General features: G+C 40.7%; 1 protein-coding gene across 1 annotated transcript in view; it reads right to left on the minus strand.

The window, feature by feature from the left end:
• The window catches only part of antxr1c (ANTXR cell adhesion molecule 1c), a 38,813-nt gene that overhangs the window by 5,635 nt on the left and 6,265 nt on the right, over positions 1 to 26,913 (minus strand). The window contains exons 2-17 of the mRNA XM_035665500.1: positions 19,809 to 19,880; positions 18,157 to 18,228; positions 17,524 to 17,605; positions 17,361 to 17,391; positions 17,212 to 17,285; positions 17,051 to 17,119; positions 16,203 to 16,283; positions 14,613 to 14,673; positions 13,155 to 13,253; positions 12,960 to 13,029; positions 7,848 to 7,926; positions 5,824 to 5,919; positions 5,551 to 5,589; positions 5,085 to 5,183; positions 4,789 to 4,956; positions 3,233 to 3,313 (exon numbers count right to left, since the gene is read on the minus strand). Of these exons, the coding sequence (XP_035521393.1) occupies positions 3,233 to 3,313; positions 4,789 to 4,956; positions 5,085 to 5,183; positions 5,551 to 5,589; positions 5,824 to 5,919; positions 7,848 to 7,926; positions 12,960 to 13,029; positions 13,155 to 13,253; positions 14,613 to 14,673; positions 16,203 to 16,283; positions 17,051 to 17,119; positions 17,212 to 17,285; positions 17,361 to 17,391; positions 17,524 to 17,605; positions 18,157 to 18,228; positions 19,809 to 19,880 (1,273 nt within the window). The remainder of the gene's footprint in view (positions 1 to 3,232; positions 3,314 to 4,788; positions 4,957 to 5,084; positions 5,184 to 5,550; positions 5,590 to 5,823; positions 5,920 to 7,847; positions 7,927 to 12,959; positions 13,030 to 13,154; positions 13,254 to 14,612; positions 14,674 to 16,202; positions 16,284 to 17,050; positions 17,120 to 17,211; positions 17,286 to 17,360; positions 17,392 to 17,523; positions 17,606 to 18,156; positions 18,229 to 19,808; positions 19,881 to 26,913) is intronic.

A 26,913-nucleotide genomic window follows, 5' to 3' on the forward strand; every position in this document is an offset into this window, starting at 1 on the left:
ACGTGTGTTTATGTCAATGAGAGAGAGAGAGAGAGAGAGAGAGAGAGAGAGAGAGAGGACCGGCTCTGCCTCATATTGTACACTCTGACGTCAGTGTAATGGATGTGGTTTGGTGACACACACTCTCATAATGGCTAACTCCTGTCTCTAATGTAGATAACTTCATTCTTATGAGTTTAACTCTTGTCTATCACTGCTGAATTATGTGGTTATGTGTCTATACGTATATACAGTACACAGACACACACAAGCCTATGCTACGCAAACATGCAGAAGGGTTACTGGGTTCACTGAAGGGAGAAAATGTGTCAGTACAGTATATGACTACTATAGGAGAGGAGATCAGGAATCACTGGGAAGAACTGACTACATTGTACACCACACTGAAGCCACCAATAGGCTGTTTTTACTGTGTGCTCAGTACTTAACAGACACAGAGTTTATCAGATGGTTTGCAGTTCACTGTCAGTTCTGAATGCACAACTGAAGCAGATGCAAGCAGACGTTTTGAGACAAAGACAAAGGCAGTCTGTAGTGTAAATTGCATCATTTCCTGTGTCAGAAGGTTATTCCCAGTACAGAGCTGTTCAGAAAAGAGAATAAGAAAGGTTTAATAAACTGCACACAGTAAATGTTTACACCGTGTATCAGCTGGGGATGGATAAAAAGATAATTTACTCATGAGAAAGAGTTTTATTGTAATAAAACAAAAGGATGAGGATAGATAGACTTTCACTATAGGAGCTTACTGAGGCTTGTGACTACACTGGACTGGACTGTAGCCAGGCTGGTCTCAAGAGCGACATTCGGCTGTTGCTGTGGCAATCAGCACAGCGATGAAGAATGCACCATAGCAACAGAATGACCCATTAAGAATCCAGACTGAACTCGACCAACTTGGCCTCATGTAAAGGGTGATTTGAAAGTCCGCCAGCTTTGGAGTGTGAGACTGTTATGGGTTGGACTGTGGCAGGGAATTTAACACAAATAGCTTTTCAGGTAACATTGAATGTGGGGAAAGAGGTGTCCGTGCTTGTTTCCACTCTTTTCTCTTTGAAATAAAACATTACGCTACCTGGAAATGAGCCGGCCTGCTGGCCTGGGAGATGTTTCTGCCGCTTCGTTACAAACCGCAAATGACTTGAGGAGGCGACATCATTTGAGTGGAAAGAGAGACACGATCTCTTCTAGAAAATAAGCATTGCGTCATGCAGAGCTTACGTATGTGGCCATCGCTAAAAGCTTCTCTGGGTAGGAGAAATTTGTTGAGTAAGGAAATCAAATCCAAAATCTTTTTTATCTGATTGCGCTGAGTGTGCTCTGGTGAAGATGGAATCGTAAGCTAATGGTGAGTGTTTCTTGTTTGTCTCAGGGAACGCTAAAAGCAAATCCTGTCTATGTCTCTGTTTGTGGTGCCAAAAAAACACTCTTAAATGTGGAATTCCCATTAAAAAATATCATTGGACATTTTCTGCTAATAGGGCATGATTTTAACTAGCTCTTTGGACGGGGCCTGATCAGCGGGAGTCGGCCGTGGAGAGTAGGAAGAATTAAAGAAAAGGTGGAGAGGGAGGGCAGGAGAAATGAAGATGATAAGGAGGAAGATGCCCACGATTACAGTATTATTTGAGAATCATATTATTGCAGACTAAGAGTCTACAGCCATGCTAGCAGCTCTGGGAGGCTATACTTCGAGCTAAATGCTAAAGCCAGCATGCTTACATGCTCATCTGTATCAGGTATGTTTACCATGTTCATATCTTATTTTAGCATGTTTGTATGCTACTGCAACATTTGCTATTTAGTGGTAAACACACTGCTAGTGTTGCTAAAAACCAAAGTGCCTCTTAAGCCTTGTGAAGTCGGAAATTATAAAGAATCACCAGAACACATTTAAACACTAAAACTGACTTTGCTGAATGTGTCAGAAGGATTTAAAACATCCCTTCAGAGCTTTTTGTACTCAGTGAACTCCTGTCTTCTCTCTAGATTCAAACCAAACTCTTATCTGGGGCTTTTTGATACAAAGGCTCCGGGAATTAAAACTAAACCATGTGGCTGATCTGTGAAGAAGAGAGAATTTTTACCAGCTTACACACACACGAACAGCTCAGAAAACACTGCTATTGAGCTACAAGGATGTGTCTAAGTGTGAGCTGCGGTTCTGCTTTCTATCCGTTTTATGGCCTCTAATGTGAAGCAGGTGTGAGGCTGGCTCAACGGGATGGAGACGGGCCAACAGAGGTGTTAGCCAACCCAGGAACACCAGAAGTGAATGAGACGGAGACACAGATGGAGGAAGGGAGGACGGGATGAGTAATAGGTACAGATGAACTGTAACTAGGTGGTTTTTCTGTTGTGTTGTGAATGGGACTTTACAGAGGGCGAGGGGGGTAAAACAGGCTCACTAACTTACAACCTACAGCAGAAGATTAACCCAGCATTACTTTCAAGGCCAAGGAGCATTTCATATTACATTATTTTGCAGGGTTAAAGGTTCTTTTAATAATAAAAAACCCAAACCCTTCAAGATAACACATTCACTGAGCAGAGTGAAGCGTAACGTTAGCCCCTCTGTCCTGCTCTAGATTTGGTGAACTTTACAACTCCAGAAACCCCAGTCAAACTAGCACTATGTTTACCACATTGGTAAGCCCTCATCCTAAAAGCTGCCTAAGCTCCTAACAAACAATAAAGCTTAAATCTAACCTCTGTCTTTCTTGTTCTTGCTCTACAGTGCAATACCGGACCGAACATTACAAAGTCAGCTGGCGATGGCGTTTTCAACCAACTCATGGAGTTTAAGTTAGCTTTAATAATTAGCTAGCTAGAGTAGATTATATCCGTCAGCAACAGTTGTCATTTCTTCTGGCAAAATCACTGTTGGCAAGAAATGAGCAGCCTGCTTTGGTTTGCATTCAAGGTTTTAAGTGGTATATCTGCCACCAAAATTTTCACATCATTGTTATTTGAGCCAATAAAGAAAAAAAGGTACTTTAAAAGATCTCAAAAAGAGAAGACAAAAGTAATATGAATGAAGACGGAAAGCAAGGGTGAAAGAACGGAAGAAGAGGGTCATACAACTGTGGGTCACCACAGGTATAAATCACTACAGGAGGGAGGAACTGAGGCATAAAAATGTGGAACAGGGGAAGTGAATGTGAGTGGGGGTGTGCGTAAAATAGCATTTGATGAAATGAAATATTTCATGGTGCACTGCTGAGGTACTCACATGATCCCCGGGCTGGGGTCTCATCAGGGAGACCTGGTCGTACCCGCGGCGAAACAGAGCCCAGATAGCATCCAGTTTACCCTGCACAGGATAGAGGAGGGGGGGTTAACAGCTGGCCACATCTGGACACCAAACTCTCCCACACTGCAATCCTTAATAAAATCCTATTAATACTGATTCTACTGTATCAGCAAACGTTTGGTCTGTGGTTCTCAGCAGTGTTCCTCCAAAGCCAGGAGACTGCAGATTTTAATCCCAAACAAACACTACAGCAGCTGATTCTACTGATTAGTTCCTTCCTCTCTGGTTGAAGCTGTGCTGATTAGTCACCTGGTTATATTTTGGTTGACGTCTGATTAACTGAAGACACGTGAACTTTAAATCCTGGTGAGTCAGTTTCTCTGCTGCCACAAATACAGCAGTTTGTGTTTCCCTTTCACGAATACAACGACCGGCCAGGGAAAAAAGGATGAAATAGTTTGGCAGCGGAGCAGCAGATTGGTTTTAATATGCAGGAAAGAAATGATGATCCCAACAATAACAGCTTTAGTAATCCCAGGTGAATGTTAATGCAACCTTTATTGGAAAAAAAAATCTCTTTTAACATTCGACAGAGCTGCAAGACACAAGTCTTAATCTGGTGTTAAATAAATTAATAGGGGTATTTTTCTTCCTTATTTAAGGCGTAAGATGCTGTTGTTATGATGCTTTTGGCACGAAAATGAGCACCCTCAAGGGCACACACATGAGAAGAAGGAAGTCAACATCTAAAACTACCCACAACTTATTAAAAGATCTTTAGGTGTAGAACTGTGTAAGGACCCAACATCACACAGCAACTAGCCAGTGTATAAATTCACTTTTTTCCTACTGTAACTGTGATTTAGTAACAGTGTAAACTTCACTATGAATTACTGCAGTGCTGTTTGTAGACCTGAGTCATATTCAAAATACAGCCTTTAAAGTTGTTTGGTAGTCAGATAACAGTAAGCGCTGCTCCTGTATGAAAGGCCAGTGTTGCTGCACAGAGCTGTATTGTAGTGTGCGATTAAAGCACGAACAGCACTGACGCCAAGTCTAATAATGTCCCTCTGTCTGCTGAATATGTTACATTACTTTGGCTATGTGTGCACATTGATAGCTGGGGAATTTGGTGCTTATGCAACTAATTATACATAAATATGGTCAGAATGGCCTTTATTCCTCCCTGCTGTCTTGTGAAAACTTTGCAACGCCACTCGTGGTGTTTTTCATGTTTTAACTTCAGTTGAAGGAGTTGAGGCTTCTCTGTGGTTGAAGAAAAATTCTGCCACACTCAGTTATTTGAAACTTACTGGGCAGGAACTCAAAAATGTGCAGTGGTCAATCTGTAAACAAGGCAGATTTCCTGAAAAGTTGACATTTTGTAACAGCACAGCAAGGATGCACTGGTGTGCTATAAAGTTGGTCATCACCCACTGAGATGCACACTGAAGGAATGTAGTGAAGTGAACTAAACGCCAACGTGTTAGTGCCCCCTTGTATTTTTGGTCCTGAGGGGAAGTGTCTGTGTTTACCCGGATGGGCGTGTACCACTTCCGGTTCTGAGGAGCCTTCTTGTTGTGAGCTTTCTTAGGTTTGGGCTCGAAAGGCTCGTACTCCTGCTCCGGCATTTTCACCACAGCATTCTTCGGCTTCTCCAGCTTAGCCCCCTCCTCAGTCGAGCCCTTCCCTCCCCAGCGCACCTACAGACAGCAGACAGTACATGAATTACACACAAAAGGCTGTAACCTAGAGTGTTCCGATTTCCCTCAGTTTTTTGTGTTATAGATTTAATTATGATTATCTTTTAACATTATGCAATGTGTGTCACCTCCATCCTCTTGATCCCACCGATTCCTCTTCCTCCGTAATATGAGGCATCCACAGTGGGCCACTTCTTCTTGGGCAGGCCGTCTTCATCATCTGACTCCTAAAACACAAGTAATTAGACAGAATAACTGACTTTGTCCACTCGAATATACACACAGATGAACTTTTATATGCTGACTAGAAGTCAAGTGTCAATAATACTGAGCTGAGATCTGTACATAAGCTGGAATTATCCACTACTACCCTTTATAACCTTTAATGTGTGTATGTAATACTGATTATTATTAACATAAAGGGGGGGCTTTTTGCCTTTATTGACAGGATCACTCGAGATAGACAGGAAAGGGGGGGAGAGAGAGGGGATGACACGAAGCAAAGGACCACAGGACGTGACAAGTTGTGACTAAGTATCAGACATACATTCTCCTTCAGACATGGTGGGTAAATATGTGTGTATTTTGACTCACAGGCTCAGGAGGAGGTGGAGGAGGTGGTTCTTTGATCACCTGTGGAAAAATAAGAGATGTGACATTGTTTAGCGTTTCACAAACACATTAATCAAATCAGCACTACATGTCTTAGAGGACCTCTTAAGGGTTTTATGTTTTTGTTTTGTAAGGACTCTGAATTTGCGTATTGGCCCTTTGGACTTTAGACAAAGCCTTTTCAAACACTGGATAATTGTTAATGTTTTTTTTTTAAATTGTCCACTTTCCTGAATGCAAGTGTAAGTTTCTTACCACAGTGCAGCACAGAGGCCAGAACCACCACATGAAGAGCAGGGCCAGCAGGAGGAACAACACCAGCAGAGTGATCAGGAGAATGGTGCCATCAAACTGGAGAGTACACACACACACACACACTAATACATCAGTACCACATGAGCACTGCACCAAAGGAAAGTCTGACTGCACACTAACCACCTTCCTCCACCCACATGTATCCAGCTGGACAGAGATTTAAACTAGTATCTATGGAAAACAAATCCCTACGCTGCTGTGGTAGTAGTGACAATAAATAGAGTGGCAGTAGTATTAGACTATGTTGTACATCCAGTAATAATACTATTAGCAATAATGGTAGAATGGAAATATAATCATATTTGTATGATGGAAGAAGCCTTGAGACTGATTTTTCTTGCTTGGTCAGTTCTGTCACTGTAAATATTCATGTTTTTGCGTTTCTGATGACAGTGGTTGGTGTAAGTTGTGTGATTCCTGAATGAATTCATCAGTTATTTTGCTCACTTTAAGCCAGGCAGGCATCCATGAGCCAAACATGGTTCCCATTACAGACCACAGATGAGGATCACATGTGGTTAGACTTTCCCCTATCTATCTTGTGGCAGAGACATGGGGGGAGTTATTTGAACTCAGCAGTGGGGTCCATCACGGACAGCACATCACTGAAACCAAATGACTGTTTCCCAGAAATGTACCAATCAGCACTCTTTCTGTAACAGCTGACATGCAGAATTTGTAAGTAGGTAATGGTTTATCAAAGAATTTCAAAAATGTCAACAGTGACCACATTTGCGTTTTGTCACTCTTGCACATACAATGTGTGTTTTCTTGTGCTATATGGGCACATTTTGTGGACTAACTACAAAGGTTGAAACAGCTGGAAGCAGCACTTTGGGAGGATATGGGGAGGGGCTGCAGGGGTTTGTTGGGTTTGTTTTCATTCTTGATTTATCCATAGACTTTATTGTACCAGGCCTACCCATCTCAAGTTAGCAACTTGTCGTGCCTCTTTAATCCTGGTGTGAGTTTAGCCTATATGGTATAGTTTAGTGGCAAGAGGCTCATTGCAATGGTATGTCTAATTGAGCTCTGTATATCATGAACCACAACACAGCTGCCTGAATTCACAGTATTTTCATGGGTATGATGTCACATGGACTGAGGGGGAACAGCTTCAAAGAGCGTGTTTCCTTTTGGCTGGGTGGGAATCTGCTGTGGCTTCAGTCCATATGTTCCAACATACGTGTTTTATTTTGTTAAATTGCTTTAAATCGTCTTAAATTGCGTCTCGTTTAATCTTGGTTTGAAGGGAATTAAGCTCCACCCTGCTTCACACTGACACAAGTTATATGCATTCATACACCTGGGAGCTACAAGAGTCTACATGCACTTCAGTCGTGTCTGTTACAGGATGCTTCTCTTTCACTTTCACATCCAAAATGTTGCTTGAGGCGGCAGCCTCACGGTCATGAACCTGCTTCTTTAACCTTTTGTCTCCTGCCACCCTGGGCAGAGGGTCTTTTTTGGGTGGATCGCTACTACAAACCCCTGTGGTTTGGCTCCCCGAAAAAAACGGGGAAAATAACAAAATGGAAAAAGGGAAGATGAAAGAGATAAAAGGAGGTAAGGAAACTCACTGCAGAGAACAAAACAACATTCTAACTTCTAGGGAAAGTGTGCAAGAGATGAGGTTGGAGAAGAGTGCAATACAATAAGAAATGGAAAACCTCTTTTATTATATTATGAAACATGCAAAATCTCAAGAGAAAATCTATAATTCTATTTTTTTAGCTGAGAAGCTTCAACATATTGAATCAAAATTAAACAGTATTCGTCATCTGTGTGGAGGAAACAACACTGCTATAGACAAGAATTTGAAAACATTATTACAATCTACTCTGGTGCAAAAGTTTCCATTTTTATTTTTACTGTTTTCACTGCATGATTGCACTTTAATGCACCTCCAAGAGGGAGGAATGCAGATTAAATGCATGATCAGAGGACAAAAAGCTCCCACTTACACACTCTGTGGTGGTGATGTGCACGTTGCTGCTGATGAAGGACAGGCCGTCGTTCATGCTCACTTGGAGATAAATCACCCTGAAACAAAACAGCACACACACAGGACAAGTATGTTCTGTTTATTCATTACTGTCCCCAACTAACATGTTTGATGCAGTTTATTTAGTCTGAAGCCTTTCCTCCTTCTGCTTAGTTTGTTTGACCAGAATGATGTCATTTGAACTCGGGTTCAAACCAAATAACGTCACCGAACCGCCTGCTAACTGTGAGGTGGTTTGTTAGAAGCGAGAATGAATGAACCGAGAGGAAACGACCACAAAAGACGAAGGAGTGTGAGTCGAATGAGATTTTCAGGCTAAGAACAAAGCGATGCTCACATTCAGATGTTTCTTCTGAGTTTACACAAACTGGAATCAGATTAGTTCAGACTCTTTCCAACCTGGCAGGAGAACATGCTACCACAACTATGTCCAGTAAATGAGCTACTTGGTGAGTGGAGTGACTTTTGTTTATGAGCCCTGTTTCACATGTAATTGAGCAATTTGAACCCAAATGAACCAAACACAAAAGTTTTCCACTGTGGTTAAAAACCAGTGAAAAAACAACAAACTGTAGGTGTGATTGCGTGAGCCACACAGCAGGAACAAGGCCAAGGTGGGATTGATGAACTTGAGGAAAATGGGAATGGAAAAAAAACACAACCTGCGAGTTAAGATTTTGATTTTATGGTTCTGGGCAAGTTGTGTATTTTTCTAAGACATGACACCATACTTACTGCACTCTCAGGAATGAGAACAATCTCTGCCATACTATACAGTCTATGCCTACTTGGAGCTACTAAATAATTTCCTTTATGGGATATAAAATGCAGCAAAGTAAGACTTATAAACTCTCTGTCAAAATATCCTTCTGCTCATCCTCTTTCTATGTCCTCTGAGGATCTCCTACCCCTGCTACCATTTTTGGAACTGCGAGAGTCTTTCTTCATGGTCTGAATCCCTTCCTCCTCCAAGTGGGGAAAAACAATTCTGGGAATTTCACGTGACCTCCAGTGGTCTCTTTGGAGCCTGTTCTCGTTCAGATCTTCAAAACATGTGGATGAAAGGCATGCATTTTAAACACCCCCCTCTTGGTTGAGGCACCAGGTGGACCTGAATGAGGTCTGGCAGATGTAAAGCAGCCCATTTGACCGATAAACCTGTCTTTACTCTGACTCAGAGAGGTGTCTGGGTTAAAGAAAAAGGAGAGTAGGGGGAGAAAAGAGCTGGGTAAGCGGGTGAAGTTCATGATCAACAGCATATGTACCTTGCTGACAACAAACAGCTTGGCACTAAGGGACTAAAACCTCAAAATAGACCTAATGCTAAAAAAGAGACGGTTTGTCTTCATGTTTTGGATGTATCAGCACAATATGGTTGTATGCTGAGTAAAAATCTTCACTCAAATTTAAGTTAAAACTTATGTGCTAAGATAAAAAAAATAGAAGTCTTTAATAACAATGCAGAATTGTTTAAAACCACAGTGGTCCTAACTATTGTTGGAAAATAGGTTGAAAGAGGCATTGTTCTTTATTTTTCTTATTGTCAACAAATCACCATGAAAAGGCCAAAACCAACAATGTGTTAAGCTTTTGCAACACTGAACATGTAACGTATGCAGACCGTTCGTGGAGCAGATGTCCCGCAGAATCACGTATGGCGTCGGGAGAGAGAAAGAGAGTGAGAGATCTCATGTGGACAACAGCGTGAAAATATGGACGCTCACTCACGTTTAGACGCACATCCAACCAGCATTCCTTTTAGTTCCTTCAGTTATTATCAAAGGATGTAGGTGACAGGAATATATAGATTATAGAATTTGTTAGGGGACTATTTTCCGTGGCAGATCAATCATTTTGTTAGTAAAGTATTTATGAATGTGGGATTGAGACAAAATAAACCACAGTGCTCAGGTTCTTTGTAATAAGGGAACATATTTCATTAGTTTTTGGACAACATAATATTATTAGGATCAATTAATTGCTGGTTTTGGTGATAATAATGAACATATTGTCTTATAATTTAATCTATTACTGGATATTTCTGTCAGAAGGATCCTAAAACATGACTTAATGCGATTCTGCTTCAGTCTATTTTGTTTCCAATCTAAAACAATGATCTAGTCTGGGTGTAGCTCACGAAAGAGGCTTGAACTTTATTAGTTTGAATTTTTACTGGTTATTAAAAGAAGGGAGAAGGCAGAGAATTTGAGGATGTGGATGAAACAATGTAGTGGGGAGGAAGAGTTGGTTGTAGAGCACCATGTCTGACAGCTGTTAAGCAAAGAAATAAACCAGACGGGGCAGGCGGTTCAGGCAAAACACACACACACATACACACTTGAATGGGGCATACCCTAGAGTTCATCTGCCACTCATTGTGTGGTGTGGGTCAACTGGCCTTAAAGGAAAAATCCTAAAAGCGTTATATAGCCTGCATTCGTTTTTACTTTGTATTAAAGGCCTAGCATAGGTGATAAGATGTCAGACATAGAAAATAGACCAGAATGCAATGCAGCACTGAAAAAAGGTTGGGTTTTGACTAAAGAGACAACAAAATTGTAAAATTTTCTACCAAAGTTCAGTTCCATGATATGAATAGCGGCTAATCAGTCAAAACTATCTGATTAATCTGGGTATTAATGGCGCAGTTTAAACACTTTCTGTGAAGGTTTTTCCGCCCTGCAGAGAATCAGACTGCATACAAACACATGGCCCCACACTTGAAAGACCAGGCTAGCTGCTACATGGCTTTGATCAGCCAAAACTGGACAAGGAGCCTGTTGAAAGAGAGCGAAGGACTGACAGGGGATGAAAGAGGTAGTTCCTGTGTGACAGAGAAAAATAAAAGACAGATACCGAGACGGGCACACAGAGGAGGTAGGGGGTGGTGAAAAACAACCAGCGAGGCAAAGCAGTTGGTGAAAAGAGCCACCGTGGCACCGAAAGTGAAGGCAGAGGTGGAGAGAAAAGGGGAGAAGGGGGAGGGGAAAAAAGATAGAGAGTCAGGAGGTTAAGTGTCATGGGGATTGGATGGAAAGTTTAAGAGATCTAAGGGGCAGGAACATATACAAAGACTTAATGGGAAGTTTTAAGGGAGGCAAAGGCACACGATGTACCTTCAGTTTTACGACTGCAAAGGTATCGATTAAAGCTTCAAGTCATCAGTCCAGGTTGTTTAAATCTTTCCCCACTGCAGTTAAAATCAAATCCTCTCTCTTTCCACACCACTGCCAGTGCAAATATTGACTGTAAATTAGTTTTACAACTTCTATGGGAGAACAAAATGAAGGACTTTGTGTCATAATGATATCAACAACACAAATATTATTAACGGTCAAGACAGTGTGTGAGTCTAATATTGTGAGCCCTTCTCCCCTTTTTTCTCTCCGTGCAGTTTAAAGTCTTTAACCACAGTCCACTGAACCTTCTCCTCTGTGGCCTCTTGTACTTTTCTTCCCATAAAGACTTAGGTTAGAGAGGTTTGTGGATTGTTGACTTTGGAACAAGGCTGGGCTTTAAAAAGAGACCAACTGATACACAGTGACTCTGGTCGAGGCTAGGGTTGGTTACACCAGAAAATTGTGTGACTTTTGTGTGGTGAATGTTTGAGTAAAACACCCTCAGTTGTCTTCACATCCCACCGCCTCCCTCTTTTCCTTCAGTGGGCCAGAGAACATTGGAGTGATTGAAACATGCTGTATTTTTAATCTGTAAGTCAATAGACCTGATTCTGAACAAACAAATATAATCCACTATAATCAGATCTTCTCCCACTTATCTCAGTCTGAAGCCAGCAGTGTACTCACACTGAGGTCAACATTTGTGTTTTCTCACAGGCAAAATGGCAGATTGTCAAACAAACCAGCACTACATGAGGTTTTGATCAGAAATCAGAAATGATCATACACTCCGATTAAGTGTCAACAATACAAGAACCTCATTGAAGATTCTTCAGAATCATGCAAAGTACAGGCACGAAGATGAAACAAAAGTACAAGTATTTTAGGTCTTTAACAGCTGCTTTATTAGCAAACAGTTTCCTATGTACACATTCAGCAGATCTTGAGCATCACTATACACATATTCACTCTCCTTTTAGCTCCTTTTAGCTCTGCTTTGGTCTCCACCAACTCCTAAGGAAAATATTTGTCTCTGCTGATAGCACACAGTGTGTTTTTAGAGCTTTTTAAAAATGGAATGGAATGATACAGAAGTGAGAGTGAACCAAAACAGCAATCAAGTTGTGGGATGTGAAACCAAAACATGAGCTGAAAGATGCTAAAATATTCTGTAGAGCTGGCTAATAACTCTCTGTGGGTTTTGATTTGATCATTTGTTCATTTAAAAATATTGATTAGTGAAAAGAACAAATTTGTTGGTCTGTTGGTCCACTTCTGCTCCACTGCTCTGAGACTTAGGAGTCAATGAAACAAAACAGAACAACAGCTCTCTCTCTCTCTTTAAAAAAAAAAAAATTTCTATTGGTCTTTTTTTGCCTTTATTTTGGTAGGACAGCTAGCTTGATAGACAGGAAAGGGGCAGAGTGAAAGAGAGAGAGGGCCACACGCTCTACCAGGTGAGATACCTGGATGCTCCAACCTCAGCTCTCTTTTTTGTCATCAGAATTTAAAACTAATGATTCAGAAAGTCGCGAGTCACTTTAGATTTGCAAGTTTCTAGTACTGACTTAGTAGTGCTTATGTAAGTAAAAAAACAACTGTCTCCAGTTTTCTCTTTCTCGTCTCTGTTCTAATTCAGGACAGAAGCAGGACAAATGCATGAAGGGTTTACCACTGTGTGTGCTGGCACCGCTACAGAGCCCCTTATATTTTGCTAAGCTGTACTGGGATCCAGAAAAGAGGAATGCGGCCACGGATAGGGATCGTAAAAGGAGTTAATGTATGGCAGCCTTCTTATGGCCTGTGCCCATAAACGGGTGTATGCATATACAGTCTGTGTTTCTCTGTGTTTGAGGTAAAGAATGTGATTACGTGAATTCCACTTTGTGTGAAATATAAGCACTTCCCCTTGAACAACTAAATTCATAAAGTCATAAAAAAGAGGCACTTACTTCCCAACTTCATCGATGACAGGAGCTGGACACAGTAAGAACGTGTTTTCTACACCAGCCGGCTTTTCATCTACGAGGCAAAGACAACATGCTGATAAACTACACTGACAAAAAGACTGAAAATGACCCAAACAGAGAGTGGTATAAACCTTGTTACAGAAAAGACAGATACAAGCAGAGTGTAGGTGTACTTACTGACTGTTATGGTATCGTTGATTTTGAAGCTGCAGAGCACCTGTTCGATGTTCCTGGCATGGAGAAAACCGTTTCCTTTCACCACCACTTGGAAAGACTCTGGTTACATGACACACATTGACATTTTTTTATTTTTTAGAAACTCCTTGCCAAGCAAAACGACATTTTATACTGTATGTATTGTACATGAGGCTAATTTTCATATTTAAGACTACACAGTTACATTTTCCAGCATGGTTAAAGGCCAGGGCAATATTTAAAGTCTGAATGGCTTCCTCCATTAATTCAGTTTATTGGTCTGTCTGAACAACAACATTTGAACTGTGTCACTAAAATAAAACTGTAGTGTGGTTCATGTGAAAACATAATGTATCAGCTACTGAAAATGACACATCAGTCATTAATTTATTAAGTTTTATGTGTTTACGATATTTAAATATGTATAAATATACATACAGTGCAGTTTATGGATAACTATATGTACATATATTTTTCATTCCTCATTTTTCTAATATATACTTTTGGTTTGTCAAGCTATATCATCCAAAAAATTACCAAGTGAGACAAAAAGAAAAAGAGCAACACATTAGTTTTGGCCTAAATCTCTAATCTGGTTGTCCAAACTTTGTCCACTAAGCAGGCAAACGATTAAATCTTGTGACTTTAATTTATGAGCCCTAATTTGCTTATAATTGGGTCGAGGGAATTTGAATAAACAAAGTACAAAGTCAACTTTTCCACCCCACAACTAAGCCCCACGGCATATGACTGAGTTATAATTGTTGGACATTAACTTCAATGGTTGCAATGTTGCCTGCAACACAGAGAAAATACTCAGCTATAAATGTATTAAGAAGAGACTGAGCCTGCAGGAGTGAGCTGTAGAGTACAGCACTCACTGCTGCACCAAACCAGCGACTACTATTCAGTTTCAAGTGAAATACTTTTCCTCTTGAAGAGTGACAGTAATTCACTGCTTAATAAAAGACAAAAGCAGATGTTAGAAGCAATAAAATCTCCTTTGCTTTTGCCAAAAGTGTTTAATCAACCCCTGCTTTTATCTGTTCATTTGTGCCTTTTAATGTCCATCTAATGTTGCTTTAACTGTCATAATCTTTCTCTTGGCAGGACACTAAAGGGTGTTGTCTACTCTGCATTTCAGCTGCAGCCAATCTCACCACTGCCACTCTCTCACGGTCAATCCTTTTAATGAGACCGTATAATAATATTCCCACTGCAGTATCGTGTCCCAGTAGATTTCCTGTAAGTGACCTGGATGCCCATATATAGTGGCTTTTCAGTCTGGGATTGTCATTACTGAAGTGAGAGAAGGGGAGACGGGCACCCATTAATGAAATTAACACAGTTGAAGAAATGATGTGAGGGTGGCACTGGTGTGGATGACTTAGGAGAGACCCACGTCGGTTTGTGTGTGAATGTGTGTTTTTAGCTCCCCACCTCCTGCACACACACTGGAGGGCTCAGCTGCCAAAATCTCAATGCAGGATTTCTTGATGATCTGGAAGGGAAATGAGGAGAAAGACAGCGATCAGTTTTTCTTCACTGCAGACCTGTTTGTACCGAGCAGGTTTGTCAAATTTTACTGTTAGGAAAACGGAGGTCGAGAAAAAATCTGCTAAAAATGAAGTCATGTCCTTATGCATACTGTATCATTGTGCGTCTCACGTTTGAAAATGTTTCCTCTTCTCGCAATGCTTATTTGGAACACTATGGTCAAAACAGTTAAGTATACTCCATCACAACTGCTTGTCAGGTGGTCAGATGGCTTTCCCACACCTTTCTGGGCCGTAACCTTTCCGAAACTGCACATCTTGACATTCACACTCACTTCACACGGTTATAAGCCAGGAGTGTGGAGGTGAGAAAGGAGCCAGGGTCTGAACTTCTCTCTCAAGTTACTTTTCATGTGCGAAGCTATGAATGTATTCCAGGAGAGACTGTGCAGGGTTATTCGCATATTTGAATGATTACAGCGTCTGGTGCCTCTCTGTGAAGGTCGGCTTTTTTACTTTGCGTTCCAGTGTGGCCGTTCGGAACAGCTACAAAGCTTTTTCCTTCTGACTGTATGAACTAGTTCTTTTCTTGAATAACCGACCCTTATTCATACCAACCGACTGTTTGCTAAACCCAAAACCCAAAACGTAAAAGTGGAAAGAATGGATTAAACAATATGTTCATTATTATTATTATTATTATTATTCTGAGGTTACTGCCAACATATGTTCGTGGGGCTACAAGTTACTTTCACAACTAGCGCAGTGTGTCTGCACTGCAATGAATTTGAAGAAGTTTAGACTCCGACAACCACAGCCAAGGTGACCTGAGATAGCATTATGTGCGCCAAACACATGTGTTAGTCCTCACTCCCCGTAAACGCCTGTTCTCTCGGGATGTTAAAAGTGAAAACATAATTGTATGATTGCCTAGTCATTCAGAGCTAGCAAACTGACCCGTCACCGGCTACAACTGAGGAGCTTTTGTCTATCTCTTTAAACCTGTAACATTAGTATTGTAAACTGCATATGTGCAGTGTGAGGACTACATGACAGAAAAAAGGGAACCACTTCATTCACACAAACAGGGAAACTGATGAAAATATTAGTTTCTCTCTTGAGAAACACAAATTGAATCCTGCCTGTACTATGAATATGTTTCATGAGCCCAGTATACATTCTTGGCACATATAAAAAAAATAGTGCACAGGGTCTGTTTGCCGTGGTTCTTTGACTAAAACCGTGTCAGTGTTACTTAGGAAGTCTTGTGTTGTGAAAACCAATAGTGAATGGACTGAGAGGCTGATGAGAAACAAGGCTGGAGGTAACTCCTTAAAAACACTCCTATTACAGTAAGTGAGGCAGTTTTCTGTATATTCATGCTTTGAGTGTTTTCCAGAGTCAGTTCTAACACCCAAGGGAGTAATAAAAGGTCATTGTACTGCCGCAGGACAGATTCAAGATAAATACATTGACGTTTGCACGGCTTGTTTGTGAGGCTCAGCAACAGGAATGCTTCCCTGAGTTTATTTACCGAATCAATGACTCCCCGGAGGGCATGGAAGCCGCCCAACACAGGAAACACATGCTCGATGGTGTCTGCAATGGTGGCGAGCTATAAGGAGAGAGGAGCAGAGACAGAGGTGTGGATTGTCTTTCAGTAACTATATTAAATCAGAATTTATTCACAGAATGTTTAATAAATAATTACCTGAAGACGTAAATTGTGGAAAATGAAATTACCAGATTGTTTTAAAGAGGTTAGTGTAATGTACTTGGTGTGACATAGTTTCAGACATTGAATCCCCTGCACAATAATGATCACACATTATCCACAATCAGGTAATGGGTCCATTTATAATCAATCAAATGGAGCTTGAACTAAAGTCGTTTGGTTACTGAAGGACGAACCAGCCCTTATAAAGGGGCAAACCCTGAGGTCTCAAATATCTTTCACATTAAATACAGGAAAGGGAATCATCCTCCTCATCAACATGGTGAAGCTAATTGTAGAGTATTATTCAGACATTTCTCCAGTCCAACCTTGTAAGTTGGCATCTGCAGCAGCCTAGGAGGCAGCTCCGAGTTTAAAATCACTCCGATTAGTTTTCAGGAAATTTTCAAATTATGGGTTAGCCAAATTGCGCAGGGGCCACTGAATATACTCTACGCAACATGGAGGTAAAAGCATTTTGGATGTTTCCACACGTATATGGATTCCTGAGCACATGCGGTGTACAGTACATGCATGGTAAACTGTAACCGGCCTGTAGATTGTAAAGATAATTACAATGAATTTTAGGGACAGAATGTATCAAACCAGACGTATAACATGCATGGACTATACGTGTTAACACTTTTATTGCGTTGCCATTGCATTACCTGTGTCTCATTGAAGTCTTTCACACCAACGCAGTACACAATAGCTCCAAGAGACCTAGCTCTCTCCGCCTGTTGGAAAAAATAGGGGATAAATCTATAACTTCCAGGAAACTGGCACTCAAGCAATGAGAGTATGTTAGGCCTCGGTGTGAAGTTGCTACCTCTTGCTGTGCAGTGATGAGCTGATGTTCCTGCAGCTCTCCGTCTGTCAGTGCAATAATCACGCTGGCCGTGCCTGGAAGAGACATACAGACGTGCTATAACCGCAACATAATTCAGTTTTCATACAAATCAGTTATTTGATGCTTACCAAAGTTCTCCTGGTGTATCTGCTCATTTGCCTTTAAGTGAGAAGATATATTCACGGTCAGATTGTGAGGAAATACCCAAGATTTCACATTTAAACTAGTAGTTTAATAGACTTTGATTTGCTGGTTTGATTCTCAATGTTAAATAACAAACAAGAATAATACCCTCTGCAGTCCAAGGTGCATGAATGTGTCTCCACCGGGAATCTCCTTTTTCAGAGCGTTCAGTCCCTTTCTGATGTCCACTCTGCAGAGAAAAAAGATAGCCCAGTTTGTTTTAATCAAAATATGTTATAACTGCAGTTTTGTCCTATTTGTCATATCCGCTATTTTGGAAACTAATCCACCTCCCTGAAATATTTGTGTTTCCCTCTGTGTTTTCCCCTCTTCTCTCCACATTTAGCAATATGGTCTCTGTCATTTCCAATCATGTAGATTAGTATGTCTCTATCCTTTGCAGAAATGTTCAACTGATTATGTTCATATCATTTAGTGGAGCACTAATGCAAACTGAGACATCTCTGTTGGAAATGAAGCCCCAGTTTACGCAACAGTGGTTTATAGTGGATCTCACCTCTCACACACAAAACTCTCTCACTCAAAACAACAGCTTTATGCAACAGCAGAGAGCATCTGCTTTCACTCAAGTGCAATAGTTAGAATTTACTTTAAGACTGATAGTTTTGCTTGTGGAAGAGTATTCCATGGTAGAAAAGCATTTATTTTATTTAGAACACAGATTCAGCTTTGATTAGTCAGTTGTAGTTCATTAATTACATTAACCATCGCTTAATGTACCTGTTTTCCGTCAGTTTCATGATGGTGGATGCTCTGGAGGAGAATGTTATGAAGGACATCCTCAGCATGGGACTGGAACAGGAATACAAAATCAATCATCACACTTGTCATTCATTAACCCACACTCTTGGCCAGTTCACTGATGAGTGTACAGCACTGAAATCCCCAAACTCTAAGAGGAACTGCCAAAAACAGAATTCAACAGAATGTTAATGTTGGTTGGTGATTTCCCACTTTGGACGTATAAAAACACTTCCACATAAAGATTAATTAAAAATATTACAAGTACTGTGTTGCAGTAATATCGCAACATATTGTTTTCCTCAGAAACATAAAAATTCTGGCAATAACCCAAGGAATGAGTCTTCCTATTAAAAAAAAAACTAACATCTCATTGCGCAAAAACTACTTAATTTCCTTTGAAGTCACTCCAAAATTCCTCCAAATTGCTTCTTGAATGCAGCCCAACACACTCAGACGTGACAGTGTGCATGGGTTTGTGTCAGTGTGCAGGATTTGAATGCGTGACAGTGCCTTCTGTGTTGATACTCGAACGCTGTCACTGAATCCTCAGATGTGGACAAGTCTGTTACTTATGTTTAATTGTGAAAAAAATAATTTAGAAAGGAATTACATGCATGTAAACAAACACACGGCTATCTGACGTTAAAAAAACTTCAAAAAAAGTTGTTTGTGAGAGAAAGTAAGTTCATGCAGATTTGCGCTGTTTGAAATTTTCTTGTGTTTGTTGAAAACAGAAACTTTGAGGAGGGTCGGCTCTTTGCTATGGCTGAACCTCAAAGTCCCAGGTGTTGTTGTGGCCTTCAAGCAGTATGGACAAAACAAAACCACCCATGAGCTGAAGGCCATTTGTTGAAATGTCACATTTTACACTGCATTCCTACTGCTCTAGAGCTACAATGCCTTAAAATAGAGCTTGTATTTTTGACATGCAAGTATGTAACACTTCAGAGTGCCACATGTGAAAAATATGAACTCTATTTTAAGGCATAAGATAATGTACACATCATATGATAATAATGAGCAACACATTGGCAACTTCTAGTATACAGCAGCATGGGTAGATGAAGGAGATGTTTCAGGTTGGTTTGCATCGTCCATCCTGGATTTACAGTGGAGTTTCACAGAAACAGAAAGAGGCTACACTTAATGAACACACCTAATAATTTGCAGCCATTGGAAGCATCCATCACTTTTTGCCCCCCTTAAGTCTAAAGAGGCCATAAAATCCAGGCTACATACACATAGAGAGCTTCTAGGCTGTAGTCACTGCTGGTAACCCCACTGACGCCAAACATCAGCTCAGGCTGCTGCAGAGACAGAGTGAAACATCAGCCTGGATGCTGAGTGTCTTAGCATATGGACAGCTGTAGCTGTAGGGACAGATTTTATTTTACTTCACGGGGATGACTGCTGTGTAAAATGTGTGTTTCTCTTTAGTGATCTACATCTCGGGGCTCCAGGAAGTCGAGTACGGATGAAACAAGGCTGTTGACCTAAAGTCCGGTTGTGAAACCATTCCAAAGATTTTGAATGTTACGGTATAATGTTCACCTACGTAGTTCCACTTTTTTGCTACATATTTGATGGGTTAATAGTGTTAACGTGTACACGTGTTAAATGTCTCTTACCTTTTGAATTTCTCAGCTAAATTCTCCACGAAGTAGGTGATTTCATCCCAGTGATTCTTCACACTGCCAGACCTAAGACAAGGAAAGAGGGAAAAACAGCAATTATGAATAAGAACAGAATCTTCAGTGCGATTATATATGCACCAACATCCCTGAAACAACTTGAATCAAATTATGATTTGTCACGAATGCATATCAAAAGTTTTACAAGTTTAACACTAAGAGCCGGAGGAAGTAAGACACATCCCCAAGTAGATGAGATCTTTTCCTGATACCCTCGGTTAGCCTTCTGTTATCTTTATCATAAAAGCAGCGCAGTTAGCCTTAACTCATGGCTGTTATTAGCATGGTTGGATGATAACACACAGCTTGAATGACTGTAGCGGTTGTAAAATATAGTTTCTGTACATATCTGTAAGTTACAAAAGATTTGTGCAGCAAAAACTCACACAAAATACCAAGGCTTAAGCTATCTATCAGACACACACTATCCTCCATATGGTAGAGCAGTCAAACAAGAAAAGTACAGCTTTGTTAGCCAAAAACAACAGGGGGTAAAATCGTTAGCTCCCCAACATGAAGAACAAGCTCTGTGTATCCCGGGCAAAACACAACTCTACTGTAACTTCACTATCTGTCTCAATTATTTCTTACAAAAAGTATTTTGTTTGTTTATTTTACAAAAGGAATACTGCTTTTATTCTATAGTTGCCAGCATGGTATTGTTAGCTATCTGGTTAGCAACATATACACAGCTTGTGCTTCCTTTATCTGCTACTAACCCTTGGAGGGAAGGAACCTACATTTCACAAAGAACATAATCCCGGTTATGTATCACAAACACCATTGAGGGAATAACTTAGATCAATTAGCCTGCACTATACATTGGGGACCAGTAAGTGTACTCTTGAGATAAAAGAGACTGGTGGCGTGGTCTGGTGTGTCATTTAGCACCCTCCTGTATCCTGAATGACCCCCTGAAGGCTGAGGAAATAGGTCCTAGTCTCCCCAGGGAACCTCCATAAAACTGGACTGATTATAAAAAACTCCAGACGGAGCTACCTTCATTTCCTCTGGGCTTGTGTCTGTGTATGTTAGTGGCAATTTTATTAAGTGTGAGCATTAAGGGCAAGGGCTTCCGGCATGATGTGACCAGTCAGCAGGTCATCCATTACCTAACGAGTGAGCCGGAGAGATGACACATGGGAAATGAGCTAATTGACTGTGGTAAAGCTAGGACTGTTTAGTGGATGAAGCTTACTTACTGAATGTTATTCTAGGTGCTGACTAACTGATGTAACGGCATTAGACACAGTGGAACTGGCCAGCATTGATGTGTTGCTATTTCTCTGTATGAGACAGAAGGCTGACACCATTTTTTATCCATAAAGATTAGTTGGATTTCAGTTTATTGAACATTTGCCATTTACATTCAGTTAACTAGAAAGTATTTATGCCTGTAAAACCCAAACATGAATGTGACTTTTTTCGGTCTAAACCATCATTGTGGACTGCAAGAAGGCATTTTAATGTAATTAGCAGAGTAAATAATGACAGTAAGAGTACATCAGTTTAACAGTTAAGGTTTTATATATCCAGAAATTAAGAAAGGAGTTCATCCCAGGAAGTAAATATAAATAATAGGCCTTGGAATCGTCAGTTTGAAGCAGTGTGTATGGGAGTAGATGGGAACCAGACTAAACACTCACTCTAATACTGTATTAGTTCCCACCACACTCAGAAATCTGTTTGAGGGTCAAGTTTAGACATAATAAACAGAAGGAACCATCTCTTTCTTATGGGCTTTGAATGCTTCGGTAAGAAGGCATAAAAACATTTGTTCTATAAATTACATTACCATCAATAGTTTATTTTCTGTATTTTGATTATTTGGATATTTAAACATACAAGAACCAACAGAGCCGTAGTCTTGAAAAACAGTAGCTCCATGGTCAAAACTTACAATGGAAATGAATTGTGACTTATGTTATTTGCCTGCAATTGTCTCTGAGGTTATACCCTATGGTGTTTTTTTGTTATTGCTCAGCAGCAGAGGGGTAATTATTTTACCAGGCTGGGGGGTAGACATAGCCAGGGAATACCAGGGACTTTCCCATCATGGCTCAGTCATTCAAAGCTCTTTATCCTGCCAAACAGAATTTTAGTACAGTACAGTAAATGCTCTGTTTGGTAGACTTGACAATCATATTAAGAGTACTGTGTGTTTGTATTATCGCAGTCCCCAATTTTGAAGTTTAAAGAGGCAACAATAAAGCTTTTGACTGCTGTTCAGCGATTACTTTTGCAGATGCTGAACTTTTTTGCCATTAAAACTAATAACAAACAAAAACTCTGCAGCTACAAGAATTTTAAGGAGAATGAGCACAACGGTAGCCGTCATAGACGAAATGGGAGCCAACTCGCACTCAAACTTCATCGACTTTAAATCAAAGGGAAACAAACAGATTGATTGCTCAGAAGAAGGCGAGCTGCTACAAAGGGAAGCAACTTTCTGAGTAATAACTACTCCTTATAGTAGAGCATTGCACCTCTGCCAAAGCTAAAAGTTTGGGTTTGGGCTCCCTTGAGCCACCCATACTGTTTATATCTAGACCCTTACTCCAAATACAACAAAAGCATCCATAATAACACATACATGTTATGTAAGTTTCAGTGTTTTCACTCGTTTAGTCTGAGCAGATACGAATGCTGGTCAACTAAACATCCTACCTAAGCATTTTCTCAGTGTTACTGTTGATCTGATGAATGACTTGTTTCCCCACATCAAGGGTTTACATTCCTCTGAGGCTGACTGAGCAAAGGAAGAGGACAAGACCTTACAAGCTAAAGAAAACCCTCCCAAAATATAAAAAGTTTGAGGTGGAGGAGGAGAGGTGTTTAGCTTGGATGTTCAACAAAATGTGCAGCGCAAACAGAAATAGTCACACGAGGATCGCACACACACATGCACAGACGGCCTCTGACCTGAAGGAACGGCAGCAGCCAATTTCTTTTGTAAATTGTTCCATTACAGCAACGGAGGAGGGGGTAAACAGAATATAAAGTCTAGGGGAAACTTTCCTGCAGCTAATAGTCATGTAGAGGTGTGGGGGATCATTTTTGAGTATTTATTTAACATCAGGGTGAATCTGAGGACTCCCACCGTTGGTTTTCAGCTGCTTATCTTTAATCCTGAACCACAGTGGCTCTTGTTTGCCTTGGAATAGCTCAATTGTCTGAGGTGGCTGCAGTCGTGGGACCGAGGCCTAGCTTGCAGTTTCACTCACCTGTCCAAACAGCATTGGGAAAGGAAGTGGCCCATTTAATTCTGTGATTCTTGATGAAACCATTTTATGCGGTACCCTTTTTTAACCTCAATCTTTTGATCTAATTTTAATGGTCTGAGTTGAGCTTTAAAGTTCAGCAGTTTGGGGTTTAGACACAAAAAATAAAGGATTCGGGAGGTGAAGGGCGTTTCAATTTGCCGACAAAGTGATCAAGCCCAACAGCAGTTTGAAGTTATGTCATAGCAAATTGTCAGAGCCGTGCGACAGTGTTTTCTCGATTGGACAGATTCTCGGAGAAAGATGTAGAGCATGTGTCTGGCCGTACGCCATTGGAGGGCTGAGAGAAGAAGAAACAAAAGAAAAGGAAGAAAAGAGCAAAGGGAAGATGAACAGCCTTATCGGTGAGATTACAGTAAATTCGGCTGAATAGGAATGAGATAATGTGAAAAATCTGTTGGCTCTATTGTGAACTCGTCTGCCAGAGGAAACATGTGGAGGATTCGATGAAAACTTCAACTGTTTCTCTCCGACCTGCTTCGGTGTGCTTCAGCCAACGCCGCTGGCAAACACGTCACAACAGTCTAAAAGCACCGACACCACCATTCAACCAAAGCAAGAGTAAACAACTGATTTAATCAATTAGTAGTTCACATATTTTATTCAACTTCACTTTCAGCACCTCAGCATTACTACTATTGCTCTGCTTCCAAATGGCAAATGTTTCGACTTGATTTTGAATTAATTAGCCATTAAAAACAACATTATAAGCAATTTAAAATCAAAGGCAGACAAAACATAAACACGAGCAAGCAAAGGATTTAAAACCAAAAAAGAAAAATTGTGGTCAGATAAGTGGTGCAGAGCGAGACATGGAAAATATAGTGGAGCTAATTAAAACAGCAATTACTACATAACAGTGTATAATGTGATATTAAAAGGACAAAGATTGTACAGTAATCTGACAAACATGATCAGGAAGATGACAAAGCATGTAGTGGGAGGATGATGTCACCTCTTATCTGGTTATCTGTCCTCAGCATTTTTCTGAGTAATGAAGGTCTAAGTGGGGGAGATGCTACATCATGAAATAGTTTGTGTGTTAATCAAGTATCACGGCATTTAGCTAGATTCTTTCAGCAAAAGTGTTATGTCTTCATGTTCATGGAGTATATTGCAATAATGCAATAATGTAGAGACTAAAAGATACAAAAATGATCCAGGCTAGGTCCTAAAAATGGAGCGCTTAGCTTACAGAGGAGTGTATTTGAAGTTGGGTTTGCTTAATTGACAGCTCCTCAGCTGCGATGTTGCTACTGGCTCAATCAACTTCAGCTCCAGCCATCATCACCACCCTGTTGCCCAAATTAACATTCTTCAGCTTTTGTAACTGGCAAAAGTTACGTTCACCTCTATTTGTCCTAAATTATATATAGTTTGGATACTTAATTTATTCTAACATTCAGGGCAGTGATCAACTGTTTCCAAATAGCTGTGGGCACAAAGAGAGGTAATACGCTTCATTACTTTTCAGTGATGCTGAACAGACCGTGTCAAGAGGAGACAGGAATTTGCTAGATTTCCCCCATGAGTCCGAGAAGACCTGCAGAATAAAAACATCTTCAATCATGTTTGATAATGCCTTTTTCTGCTGGCTGGGTAATATTGCAATGGCTGGATCTGCAGAAAATGACTCAGATGTTGTGGAGAGCACAAAGTTCATCTGGCGGATGGAGAGGGGTTAGACAGGAAAACAACGAGACAGGACAAGAGAAAAAGAGGATAGAGAAATAGCAACAACAGAGAGAAGAAGCAGAGACAGTAAAAGGACCACGTTATAGAAAGGCACACAGCAATGAAGCAGAACAGTCTTTAAAGGACTATAACAGTAAGTTTCTATGTTTTAGGTCTAACTAAAACTGTGACCAGTGACAGCCTGGAATAGTAGAAAAAACACTTCCACATTTCTAAACATGCAAACCCACTGGTATGCCCCTTTAAACACCAATGCACTTAGCATCAGAGCTTTGTTAAAAGAGTAAACAAAATCTGCCACTTTAAAGCTTCATAAGTCAATATTTTTATATTAGCAATGAGTCAGACAATGTGTAATGTACAAACTGTTGCTCATAGGGACAAACTGATGATTATTACTTCTACAGTTCCCCTACAGAGCGTTTTAGCATCTTTCAGCTCATTGTTTGGGTTTTATGGCCCGTGGCTTCACTGTTTGGTTGAGCTTTATCATTCCCAGCAGCAACCAGCTGTTTTCAGCAAAAAAAGGCTTGGAAAAAAGACATCACAAGGCAGACAGTTAGTGACTACCTGATGAACATAATGAAGAGCTGAGCAGCTAAAGACCGAGATGCATGGCCAGAGACACAACTCCAAAGGTATGCTGTCGGCTGAGTGTACAACTGTTTGCTAACAACAATTCATATAAAGGTGGTAAGTCCTTAATGTATATTATATAATATAGTTTTAAGCATATTCAATAATACTGCTTTAAGGTGCCTTTAAAGGAGAAAAGGAGTTGATATTTCAAATAAAGTTGATTGGGCTGAGGGCCCTAAAGCGGCCATTTTGAATGTCAGGGAACTGGGCCTGCAATTCTGTAACTCTAGCAAAGGATATCACAGCTGAAGCATGTCTGAGACTAAGCTTTCTTTAATTTCTCAACCAGGTCCACTCTCAACAAGCCGGCAAACACTTTTGTCACAGAGGGCGACGGGATGACGGCATGTGGGAAAAAGCCATGTCGGTCTGAAGGCTTAGCGGCTCTCTGCTTCGTTCTCACGGTTCAAAGTGTCGAAGAGGGAAAAATGTAAAAAAAATCCCAACTCCACTAAGGAGGCTGTCTGCAATTCCAGCTGGGTCTACCCACACCACCCCAGCCTGCAGCCAATGATGGTGCTCCAATTTAACTGACTGGGCACAAGGATTTGTTTGTTTAAAACCACTAACCTACTTTTACAGCCATTGCAGAAGTCAAAGTCTTTACTGCGTGATTGCTGAGCTAATGCTGCACGCCTATTCCAAAACCGGGAGGAATTGTCAGGAAAAACGAGCTGGGGGAGAGGCATTTGAGATGTGTGTCATTATATAGGTTTTTTTTTAATCTGACCATTAAAAATGTACTTTGTAATGCACTTTTCACAAGCCATTTATCAAATACTACCAGGAGTGGCATTCATCCTCTTTAAATCCCCTTGTCTTGTTCTTGTCCCTGAGGGACTTCACACAGCACGATATCATTTAACAAGACATTTCTTCCTGCTGAAAACACCAAAGTGTCACGCTGCAAAAGGCAAAACGACGAAACACAGAGTCATTCCACAGCTAGAACGTATTCCACAGCGAGACATCATCGAAAAATATTTATGGACTGCAGCTGCAGTTTGGTTTTTCCGCTGACTTGCCAGGATTCAGGCAGCATGACCCAACGCCCAACCAGTGGGCCAACTTGTGACTACATCAAAATCAACAAAAACATCTTGCAGCCGTGATTAGTGTTCACAAGACAGGAATGGCTATGATTTGGCCAGGGTCTACCAGAGAAAGGCTATTATTAATAGCAGTTTTAGCGTGTTGGGCTCTACATCTTAAAACAATGCAGTACTGCAGTAACACCAAGTAGGGCAACGAGGAGTATGGATTGAAGAGGTACTCGGAGTCTGGTGGAAACAAGAGAGAGAGAAATAAGTGGAAAGAACTTGTGGAAAAGAATTGCAGAAAAGCAGACAGGCACTGACACAAAGGGAAAGAGGGGAAGGCAGCTTGTAAGGCTACATGTGTCTGTTTGCATGCTTGTTGTATCAGTG

This window comes from Morone saxatilis, unplaced genomic scaffold, assembly GCF_004916995.1.
Source record: "Morone saxatilis isolate NCDOM2014 unplaced genomic scaffold, NCSU_SB_2.0 Contig1, whole genome shotgun sequence".
Taxonomy (NCBI): domain Eukaryota; kingdom Metazoa; phylum Chordata; class Actinopteri; family Moronidae; genus Morone; species Morone saxatilis.